The sequence below is a fragment of the Scophthalmus maximus genome, chromosome 20, assembly GCF_022379125.1.
Source record: "Scophthalmus maximus strain ysfricsl-2021 chromosome 20, ASM2237912v1, whole genome shotgun sequence".
Classification (NCBI taxonomy): domain Eukaryota; kingdom Metazoa; phylum Chordata; class Actinopteri; order Pleuronectiformes; family Scophthalmidae; genus Scophthalmus; species Scophthalmus maximus.
Window position 1 is genome coordinate 12,556,945 of NC_061534.1, and position 12,311 is coordinate 12,569,255.

The window sequence follows — 12,311 nt, forward strand, 5'->3', positions numbered from 1 at the left end:
TATGCAATGCAGCCATGTTGCAAATATAAGAAAACTTTATAACAATGATATAATGGATCTTAATTGATGTGGTGTTGGCTGCTGACACGGTTCAAAGGGGGAACCGGTGTCACAGAGTGTTGAAATGAGACTGTTCTGCTCTCAATGTTCTCCTCTCCTCTCTCTGGTATTTTCCCATGCACTGGCAGACCTAGCCCCCGCAAAACGCAGCTTAAGAGGTCCTTCGGATAGTGAACTCCTTACAACTCTCCCAGCCGCCTTCCTCCTCCTCCTCCTCCTCCTCCTTCTGCCTCTCCTCCCTGTTTCTGTCTGTCCCGCTCGCCTCAGCAGAGGACGACACGCAATGGAACAGAGCTCATGCCGGCTGGTGGTCGAGTCAGAGTGAACCGGGACTTCTTCAAAAAAACGGCGCATGCTGCGGCACAGCAAATGCCCTTTGTGCACCCGTTTGATAGTCTGATCTGATTTCTCTGGAGACCTCTTGTTTGTCTGCGCGCCGGGCGTGAAAAGGAACACACGCACACAAATACAAAAGTCCCTGGAATAAATTGAAGCTGTGCGGGACACACTTTGCGCGTCAAGATGCTCGGGATAACGCGGCGTCCCCCTCTGACAGCCGTGCCATTTGCTGGTGAGTAATAACTTAAAATAACAAACAAATTGGGCATTTTGTTTCTGACTCTGTGAAGGAGAGACGAGTGACAGGCAGGGAGAGCGCGTTGTCCACCGCGCCAGGGTCTCCACATGCGCGCATCTCTGCGCACCCGCGCTTGGCTCATCCCGGTCTGCGCAGTTGACGCCCGAAGCGGCCGGGAGCGTGCATGAGGCGTGTCACTCACGCTGCATGCGCGCCCACTCAAGGGACGGTGGCACCTCGGCGTCGTCGTAAACTGCCCCTCGAATACTTTCCGTATACGCAGCATTGGCCAGATGTTATCGACTCCGACTGAGGGACACCGCAGAGCAGCCTCCTTCATTATTTCTACGTGCAGCAGCAGCAGCAGCATGGCATCGCCTCCCACGATAAACACATCACAGTCTGTTGCTCCTTGATTGCACGTTGTCCGTGCCAGTGTTTGCGCACCGTCGTCATGACTTCCCCTGGGAAAGTGGCACGGTTGTGTTGCCTCTGTGTTCTGTGCAAACAATTTCTGCAGAGTCATGCGTTTTCATGCGCGTGTCATCATGTGGAATCTTTGTCAGATCCTGTCACCAGACGAACGCTCCAAAGAGCATTTGGATGAATGTTCCACAAATCATCCCTAGTGATGTGATTAGACTTTAAGTCTTTTAGACACATCCCTTCTGGGGATGGGGATGTGATCCCAGGGTTCACAGGTCCAGAGCAGCAGCAGCAGCAGCAGCAGCGGTGGATTAACGTCTGTAGGTCATGCCCCAGTCGTTCAAACATGAGGGAAAGTACCGGCACAGCTGAGTGAACTGCTCCTCTGAGTTCAGAGAAAGAGACAGAATACAGAGAAGAAAAAAGAAAATGAGTGTGAAGAGCGTAAACAGAGCTCGGCTCTCTTTTAATTCCCAGATTCCTAAGCTTTCATGTGATGCTGGCTTGTGATGGTCATTAGCGAATTGAGTTAGGGATGGAGATTAGAGAGAGAGAGAGAGAGAGAGAGAGTGTCTGTGTGTCTCTAAAATGGATCAGCAGAAGTTCACAGATACAAATCCCCAACATCACTTGGGTTTTATTCACCTGGCTCACTGCTCCCTCTCACCCCAGGCCCTGTCCAGTCCTTCACACTCCTGCTCCGTGCCTATGTCCAGTACCATACAGTCTATGACCTCATTCGGAGTGCACAGGGGTGGCAGACCGTACCGACTGGGGGATCCCGTGTTGTTGCTTTTCGGAGCTATACCTTTGCCCGCCTCAGAGGCCCACATGTGGTTATTGTCGTGGCGGCATTTAATCTCCGTAAATTCCTAACGGAGATGGGGCTACAGGTGGTTTGAGTTTGAGAGGAGAGCATCTGGCTTCAATCAGCATGTGTCGGGCCGCGGCGACCAGGCTCACTAAGGATGTGAACAGCATGAACACCTTTACTCGAGACTCGGATTGCATCTAATGATTTTTTTCTTTTTCTTTTTCATTTTGGGTCAACTGATCAATCATTTGTCCATAAAAAACAAACATGATGTCTTCAAAATGCTTTCAAATGATCAAAAACTGAAACAACTATTGGATTAACCGATTCGTCGAAAATAATTGGCAACTACTTTGATAATTCTCTTATATATATTTATATATTTTCATAAACTCAATATCTTTGTCTGTTGGACATTTGGATGAATGAAACAAGACATTTGAAGATGCCACTTCAGGCTCCAGGAAGTTGTGATGGGTATTAAATCAAATCTTTTGACATTTTATAACCTCTAAAATGATTTGAAGAAATAATTGACGGATTGATTGATAGTGAAAATAATAGTTTTTTGCGGTCCAAGTTCAAAAGCCATGAAACATATTAATCTATGGGGATATAAAACACGCTTGACAAGCTGGAACCAGCAAATGTGCCCCCCCCCCCCCCCCCCCCGTTTAATCATTTTGTTTATAAAATGCCATAATGTAGTAAATAAAAGATCAGTCAGATTCATTCATTTTTTTTGTTTTAACCAACCAACACTTGGCAAAACCCAAAGATTTTTCAGTTTACTACCAAGCAAGGTTGTACATTTTCAACATTTAGAGGCTTTAGAGCCACACGATCCGATGTTGTTTGTCAGATGTGCAAAATAGCCATGGGACATTGTGGAGGTCAAACGGTTCGTCAACACACTAGAAGACAACATGTTCCCTCATACTTGTATTTAACATCCCGGTCTTTGTAACTTTGTCTGCCACAAAGAACTAGAGAAGCCACGTATAGCGCGTTCCAACGAAAAGGGAATTCAAAGTGCTTTTCATAAAACACGGGGTGAAAGGTTCGGCGGACATGAACTGATTTAGATTCCCTTGACGTTCCTTGAGGACTGGGATAGGGGTTTTTTTTTTTGCCCCCTGCTGTTTCTCACATGTCAGTTTTGGAAATTTGTCTTCTCTCCGCATTTTTTGTGAGCACACAGAAAGCTGCAGTGGAAAACCACAGTAGGCGATTAATTCACTGAAAGCTGTAAGGTCAAGAGATATAAGTCTTCAGACATTAAAGCTCTGAATTGAATTTACGAGCCTGACAAGACAAGAGTAGTGAACTCGGCCACTGCTGTCATTAGCAATATGTCTCCTCCTCCTCCTCCTTCTCCTCCTCTTCTATCGCTACTATTTTTCATTTGAATCAGCGTACTCACTTGGTCAAAGCAATCAGCAGAATAAGTGAAGTAATTAAGATCTGATTATGTTCATTTACTCTCTGCTTGTCTCCTCTTCTGCGTCTTTGTTCATTTGTAGCATCCTGCTTTTTTTCAAATGTGTGTTAAAGCGTATCGTTGTCTCAGAGACGGATGGAGTCATGCACGCATTTAGAAAAGTGTGACAGCAAAGTGCACTGTAACACTTTCAGAAAACCTTTTGTTACAATAATATGTCCTCTTCCAAAATTGTGCCAGCAACGTTAAAAAATGAAGTCACCTTGATCATTTAATGACCTGCTCCGAATTCATGTGAATTTTATTGTGAGATTGATGATTCTCAGAAGAGTCATGTGGATGTATCTGCAGTTCATCGCACAGTAGGGAGTTTAAACCTCCAGCTTCCTCCCACAGTCCAAAGACATGCAGAGTGGGGTTAGGTTAATAGGAGAATCTGAACTGACCGTAGGTGTGAATGCGATCCTTGAATGGATAAAGCGGTAGATATTCGGTGGATGGATCAATGGAGTATTTTGACATTCAAGAAAAATTTTAAGATTATGATAATATATGGGCAAGGTGTACGGAGCACCTTTTTTCTATGATTTTTAAGTAGATTCGTGGACAAAAAGATAATCGCATAAAAATGTGGTAGCAACATCCCCAGGAAGTGTAAGTTATGGCTGAGAGAACTTTAAACGGACCTCAGTAACGCAGTGTTACACAGTATAACACAGTGTTGCCTGACGTCTGCTCCTCGTGGCCTCTCCTTCTACAAATTTGAATATCTCTGATCAACCTCTGTATGGTCTCTGATGTGCCGGCTAAAGAAAAATGTTTCATCCTTTATTTGCATTATGTTGAAGCTGTTCGATTGTTGAGTTAGGATTAACTCACATCAAATTTGAATTAAGATTTAAAAAATATTGTAGAAATTTTAAAAAAATCTCAGGACTCTATCGTATGATCCTATACCCCATATGATTGTGTGCAGTGTTCAAACTTCCACTCATTCTTTGGGTGTCATCAAAACCAAAAGTTCAAGTCAGGAGACCATTCCTCTTTGTTCTTAGAGGTCAGAGGTCCTGAATAGAAGAAAGAGTCCTAAAAGACAAAGAGGATACGGTGTGAAACATAAAAACAGATAAAGGATACAGTCACCCGAAACAATTCCTGTCTGTCTCGGCAAAGAGGAAATAGGAAAACAACAGGAACCTGTAGTTTCTTCTCTCAACTTGAAAGTGTCGGGGCTGCAAACAGAAGACAGAAGCCACAAAGCATTAAGATACGACGATGTGATGGGAAAAGAGATGGAGCACTAATGTTGAAGGTTAACCAGAATCTTTGCTTTCCATTCGTTTGCGGACTGCAAATTAAAGAATGTGGATACATTCAGGCAAGAAGGGATTGACAGAAACTATTTAAAAACAATGAAATCTTAATCAAAGAGTTTTGTGGGTAAGATTGTAGGAAACATTCTTGTCAAACTCTCCCTCTCTGCTGTAAACATTTAGAAACAGAAGATAGAATTTCTGCTGGTCTTTCTCACAAGGTTTACTTCATTTACAGCCGTCAATACATTTTCTGTACGTATTTAGTACTAAAGGTTAAAGGTCACAGGGGAGCTGGTGTCAAACCTTTAAAGGGTAATGGGTGAAAGGCGGGCTGACAAATTGGACAGGTCACAATCTGTCATTGGACGAAAGGGTTGAGTTTGCTTTGAGTTAACTATTTCATATAATATGCCATCTGAGGGTAAATAGGCTTCTGCCCTGGCTCCCCTAGAAGTATACTGTGGGGTCTTTAATGGTTCTTTGGAATCTTGATGCAATATCCTGCAAATGTCAATAAGGATGCAGACTTACCTTGAAAGCATCCATACTTGTTACTGTCATGACTATATATAAAGATGGATGATGCATCTTCACTTCCTCCAATGTACTAAAGTACCTAAAGTACCTGGTCACAGTAACTAACCTGGTAACTAATTCAAACCAAACTTCTAAGAAAAATGAACACTCAAACATACATCAGCATGATGAGAAATTCCTTAAATGCTGGAAACAGAGGGGGCAGGGTCTGTGGCTTATACTGCAGCCAGCCTCCAGGGGACAATCGAGATTATTTGGCGTCACTTTTGGGGAGCCGTCATGTCGTCCATCTGCATATGCAGTCGTTGAGTTGTGCGCACGAAAACTGGTGAACATAGAATGATAAGTAGGAGCTTGATATGTGTTTTGCCTTTTGGAGAAAAAAGTGGAAGTAGCTGTTTTTAATAAAAGAATGAACCATGGCAATGAACCCCTTATTCACTTGAACCTATACCAGGACATGGAAAATAACAAGAATTTACAATAGCTGTGATCAATAATGTCGGACACATCTGCTTGTAGGATATATGACAGCGTTTGCTTTAGTCTGACTGACTGGTTGCAGCTGTAATACAGCTGTAATACAGCTGCACTGAAGATGTTTTTGTGTTTTGTTTGCTGGCTTGAGTCTGAAAGTCACACAGGAAATCCACAAGTGGCTTAATACTGGGTCATAAGGGACTTTAAATTTAAAATACTCAGCCAGTTGTCATTTGCACTGTATGAACCGTTATCGTGGAACTGAATTTGCTTCTCATGTGTTGAGCTGCTTTTTCTTTTGTGTGATTTTAAACTGATTATTTTGGCCCTTGTTTTTTACAGATTCTCAGATAAAATAAGCATTTTTCAAAAATGACTTTAAGGGTTTGGGGATTGGATGATGAACTTAATCGCAATATGAAGCAACGGTATTCATCATGGCTCATCCTCAAAGAGCAGCTGTGCATTGTACCAGATTTAGCTTAGCAGGTAACACAGTACAACAGTGTTCTATATACATCTTAGAAATACCAATTTGAGACACAAAAACACTCGATACTAATTAAATCTTGCGTTCACTATGATACCCTCCACCCCCACCATATGAACCCTTCCCTTCTTCCTCCCTAACATGTAGACAGTTGGACACAGAATGAATATGAGAGCCAAGATAACAAAAACATGTGAAAACTGCATTTGTGTTAAATTAATTTGACATATTTGGGTTTTAATTGAATACATTTTTGGGAATCAGAGATTAAGAATCAGAGATATTCTGTCAAAAAACAGATTCTCTTAGCCAAGCTTATTCCTGAAGATTGGAGTGATTTGCACGTGGTTGACATAGAATGTGTGTATTTTATTTTGGTAAATGTCGACATTAAATCTCATTTCATTCATTTGATTTCGAGTGCAAGACAATCTCACGCACCCGGCGTGCACGTGGAGGTGGTGACCGAAAAAAGACTGCAGCTGATCTGGCAGGAAGTTGCTCTGTGAGCAAACATAAAACAGAAGAGCATATATTTCCTTGAAGAAGGGCGCGCGAGTCAAAAGAAGATTTAGACCCAAGGCTATGAAACCACAAATGCCACCCACATGACTGAGTTTCGTATTCTGCTGCCTCAACCCGTGCACTACAGATGCGTAACTGTATGTTGTTACTGATGCTGCTGTCTGCGCACCATGTGACAACCATGAAACTAGAATTTTGCAGAGTGGACGATGTTCAAGTTCAGGTGAAGCTGGTGTATTTCATGACATGGTTCACAATCCGGCTGATGACAGTTGCCCCCTTACGTCTTGCTATTTGGCTTGTAATGAGTCTGAGACAAAAGGATCCATTTTCAAAGATTTCTTTTTGCCGTGTTGTGCCTTTATTGAACAGCTTAAGGTATAGTCACGGACAGGAAACATGTAGGGAGAGATGGGTATGTGATACAACAAAGATCACCCTGTCAGAATCAAACCAGAGGCCTGAGGGTTATATGGGATTGGTACAAACCACTCGGTCCCTGGATGTTCTCTCTTCACAGAACTATCTTTATGCTTCATTTCTGCATCACGGAAATCTTGACTTAGTGAAGTGGAGATGTTCAAGTCACCGTTACAGCCCTCTCAAATTAGCAAGAAAAACAAGAAGAATCCAGTGGAGGATCTGCTTTATTTCAGGTTGAGTGCGCAATTAGAACTGAAGATGAACAAAGAATCAAAAGCAGGTTTTCTCTTCGGTCTCTGCCTCAAAGCAAGACAGATGTGGTGCCTCTTTGAATTATCCTTTACTTTGGGCTACCCGTCTAAAAGTGTTGGTCCTTCGCAAGAGCTGCAAGCATGGCTGTAGACTCTTAGTCTAAATTTGCAAATAAATAAAAGTGGATAATGTCTATCTTGTGTGTATATGAATGATGAGTGTCAGTGACACACACCAGGGCTGGGTTCTGCCACAGAACTGAGTCATCATCACTGGGTATGTTCTGTCTCTGTCAGCTGCAGATGGGGAAGTGAGACAGAAATAAAAGGGAAACTCGACGTTGCCAAGGTGATGCCTTTTGCAAAACTTACTCTGTTCAGTGTGAGGTCACCTCCAGGAGTCTTATGGTTTTAGCCTTGACATGCAGAGCTTACTTTCCACCCTCGTACCCCTCATGGTAGATGTACTGTCTGTGTTGGGCTATGGTCTAAAATATAAACAGTTGATGTTTTCTGTCAGATTCCGACTGTGCCATTTGACTGAAGGAGGGTTTTCAGTCCACCAGTTTCATGCACGTTGTCAATTTGCTGGGAAAAAAGCCTCAGTGGAATCTCATGACAGAAATCTTAAATATTGAAGAGATTGTTTTTTGTTTAGCGCCTGACTGAGGTGGGAAAGTTTGCATAGACAAAAGCTAAATGTGATGAAGTGCAGCAGGAACAGCTCAGCAAATCAGAGACAGAAGAGACTGAAAATAGCAGCGGGTGGAATCATCAGATCTGTGTGGAGCAACGGTGAAACTTACTGAAATCAATACATTAAACATGACAACAAATACAATTATCCCATCAGGTTTTTTACATCGTTTTTTACTGTTTGAGGTTTGTCTGGTTCTCTTTTAAGCACTTCTCCTGCAATGGTTTTAATGTCAGGCATGACTTTGCATTCTCTTTTGCCACAAATTTTATCAAAGTCATATATATATATATATATATATATATATATATATATATATACACACGCACATTTGGATTGCAAGCAACTTTAAGGGACAATTAATCCGCCATCCCTCAATTAGTTGTGTGAATAGCAAGGAATATTTGCACAAGGTTGTTGAAAACCTAATCCTCCTATAAGTGGCCTCTAGCTCAAAGGTAAACACAGAGGCTCGCACGATAGAGAGATAAGTGCAGAATAATCCTCAAACTTCACCCCGACATCGTACACACACACACACACGCACACACACACACACACTAAGGACTGAAACTGATACGAGCCTTAAGAGGTCTTCAAATAAACAGGACACCCGTGAAGGTGCGACATCGCATGTCGTGTCCGCTTACGTAGGTCTTAACCCCCACACAGGGTCAAGCCACACACAGGCACACACTGAACACATAAAAGCATTCGGCATGTGTTTCACACCTCATCACTTTTCGTCAGACTGCTACAATTTCAGACTTTTCAGGAGCATCCTTTCAACCCCCATTGCCCACCGGAATAATTGTTTCCACATTGAACAAATGTCGTCTGAAATGCATTAAAAAAGGGAAATTGACAGACTAACCTTCGTTTGCTGGATATTGATCATAGTAGGTATTAGTAGTAGGTAAATAATCATCATATATAAACTCTATGAGCACTTTTACCAAACGTTTATCTCAGCAGCAGGGCACAAGTTATCGGTCGCTCCTCCTCCAGTTAATCTCCTCAGTCACACTCTGTCCGCAGACAGTTTGTGTGTGCCGAGGTATTTCTTGAACACATGACCTCTGGCACTGCACGGTTGTTGTGAGGCGTCAGGGGCAAGGATGAGGGAGGTGGAGGCTGCATCAGCTGGGTAGATCGGCAGGCAGAGAGGAAAGTGTGAAGGATGTTGTTGGGAGAGGAAAGCGGCTGGTTTCAGAGGGGTGGTCCACCTCCGAGAATGTGTGGAGGAGAAGAATGAAAGGTTCAGAGGTTAAAGAGACAGGGGACAACCACTGCTTCTGTTTTTCAAACAGCGAAGAGGGTTCGTCGTCTCCGCAGCTTCCTTATGTGATGTTACAATGGTCAAGAAGTTGAAGGTTGGTGCCTTCCAAAAAGGCCCATGTGATCATTTTCTATCTATGAAAAGATCAATACCATTCTCATATTCGCAAATTCACAAATACACCTACTATACCGGGACCACCTTTTTCCTCATTTCAAGGAAAGTTACACGGTCTAACTATTTCTTGATGAACACTTCTCTGCAGCACCAACGCTGTTTGAATAGTAAGTCGCTGCACCCAGGTGCTTTTTGCCAAAAGTATTTAGAGTGTAACCGGCGCAGCGTTGTGATGTCACGTTTCTATCGATGAGTTAAACAACACAGAGGCATAGTGTAAGTAGTGAGCTTTAGAGTTGCTGGTGGATGTTTGTGACTTCAGACAACGGACAGACTGTAGCTCGGTCCCGCCTCCTCCAGAGGACGTGGTCGATGAAGCCGACAAAGGCCGGCGGGCTTCTAGACCACCAAGGCCGAACCGAAATCAGAAGGTCTACAGCAGATTTCCTATCTGCCATTACCGCGTTCCGCCCTTACTGCCGCCGCTTAGCAACAGAGCTGCGGTTGCCCATGGTATGGAAAAGTACATCACCAGTGCACAATGATTCCTTGGATAGTTTGGGCCGGGAAGGATCCACCCGTTCTTTAGTGGCTCGGGAATGGAAGGACGCATTTGTCAGCTGCATTTGAGCTGCGCCACTGTGATGCAATCGATCTTCCAATGTAGCCTCCCATGTAGAGGTGGCCCCCGAATTGGGACACAGCTTTTATCCCCTTGATTCTAGTCTTTATGCTAAGCTAGGCCACATGCTCACTAGCTTTATATGTCAAGGACAGAAATTAACTTGATTATCGATGTTCTCGTCTAACTTTCAGCACGAAAACATGTGTAGCCTTCTGTTCATTGAATGTGGACAAGTGTGGACAACTAAAATGTTATGGTTAAGGGAAACACACATTTCCACCATGGCAGACGAGACAGAAACCAACACTGACGTATCCTGATCCTTAACTTATATCTCCTCCTGAAGCCTTTTTTGCAGGATACATACTGTAATGCTGCTACCTCCGTTGGTACTGAGAGAAGAAAGTCATTATTGACTAAATGGGCTATTCTGTTAAAAGACGAGGACAGTATCAATGGGATTATACAATACACCGCCAGTGTTGAAGTGGAATCATTTCCTACTACTGACATACTGACATTCATTTGAAAAGTCCCCTTTTTGTTTTGGGTGTAGTCTGTGAAACTAATTTCCTTGTTTTGCCATTGTGTTCCAACCAAGAAAACCTTAACGTATTGCCATGGCGTACACACACACACACACACGAGCATGTATGAGCTGCACACACACACACACACACACACACACATACACACACACGCGCGTGCGCATACTCATGCACGCACATACACACACACACACACAAACACACACATACTTGCAGTCCTCTGGGTCTTTCACTACCTGCGAAGTGATGATAGCTTAGATCCTGGTTGTATGTGTGTGTGTGTGTGTGTGTGTGTGTGTGTGTGTGTGTGTGTGTGTGTGTGTGTGTCTGATTGCAGCCCATGCAGTGCTGAATCTGCATCTGTGCGCCAGGCACCAGTCCTGCCCTCCGCTCCCTCCGTCTCACTCCCAGGCCATCAGCAGGCCAGAGCTATCCATCAAACTGGCATCATACAGGGAGCAGTGGAGCTGTGGCGTCTGCCTGGGGCAACGTGTTCACATTAACCTCTCTGACAAGAGGCCAACACGGACGGCCATGCTAGTCATCATGCTCTTCCCCCCCAGACAAAAGTTTCATGGGAAAAAAGCAGCTGAACTTATCGGCGCTTGCAGGAATATGTAGGTAAACAGTTAATAGATAAGAATTAACCATCCTGTACATCAGTGCATACATATACATCCACCATCTCTCGGAGAGATGGGTGAATCTCCTTCTCTCTTTTCTTTGACAGCATCGCAGAATCACAGAGAGCAGTCACACCGGACCTGACATTTACGGTTGATGCTTCCGACGGTTTTAAATCCTTAGCTCGTGTCCTAGTTAGCTGAAAGTATTTCGATGTGGCATCAGATCGTCTGTGTTTGGCTTTTTACCTGCAAGAAGAAGAGAGATGTTTTGTTCCCTTCGAGAAAAAGTAGGAACTGCAAGGTTTATGACAAAAGCAGCTCCTCATTTCTCGTCTTTGGTCAATTTGCAAAAGCAGCCAGGCTTCAAGCTTTATCCTCACTGCACGGCTTCTAATGTTTGCAGCTTTCAAGCCGGATCGTGACATTTATTTCTAACCAGAGGGGAACAACGCTGCATTTCAGTCCAGTACTACGCCTGTAAAGAGAGCAGTGTAAACCCAGTAGTGAAGATGAAATACAAATACATTTGTGAGTCTAGTGAAAAGCAATTTGACAAACTATGACATAGAATGAGTTCCTAATTGCCTCAGGAATGTTTTGGGTCGTTGGATGCGAGAAAAGTTTGACATTCACAGAACTAAATTCATCTGAGCCTCGTTCTTTTATGTCATCGCATCATGGCAGACTCTCCTTATGTCTCAGCGTCCTCGTGTTGAGTGTTTGTGTGCACTCATTGACAATATTGAGAGTGGGCCGGTGTGTCCTCTGCTGTGTTTTTCTATACTCCTTGAAAAAACAGCGGAGAAACCAAACCTGAGAGGAAGTTGTGACCTTCCTTAAACACATCTGTGCGTTTGACAGCGAGAGGGAGTGTGTCGACAGGGCTTGGGATTCACCCCCGCTGAGGCCATGTCCACACTAATGTGGATACATTTCTTTTTCTTCTCTTTTCTTTGAGCTTCGATCCACAGTGAGCTGGGGGATCCTTCCAAAAATGTTGTTGAAAACACTATAAAAACCACACAAGTGATTCGTTTTTCACCAGCGATGTCTCTGTCTGTTTTTCAAATTATCACAGT

At 43.5% G+C, this 12,311-nt stretch overlaps 1 protein-coding gene across 1 annotated transcript in view; it reads left to right on the forward strand.

The window, feature by feature from the left end:
- The first annotated feature begins 291 nt into the window (after positions 1-291).
- itga1 (integrin, alpha 1) overlaps positions 292-12,311 on the forward strand; it is a 48,062-nt gene continuing 36,042 nt past the window's right edge. The window contains exon 1 of the mRNA XM_035607884.2: positions 292-631. Coding sequence (XP_035463777.1) covers positions 583-631 — 49 coding nt within the window. The 5' untranslated portion in view covers positions 292-582. The remainder of the gene's footprint in view (positions 632-12,311) is intronic.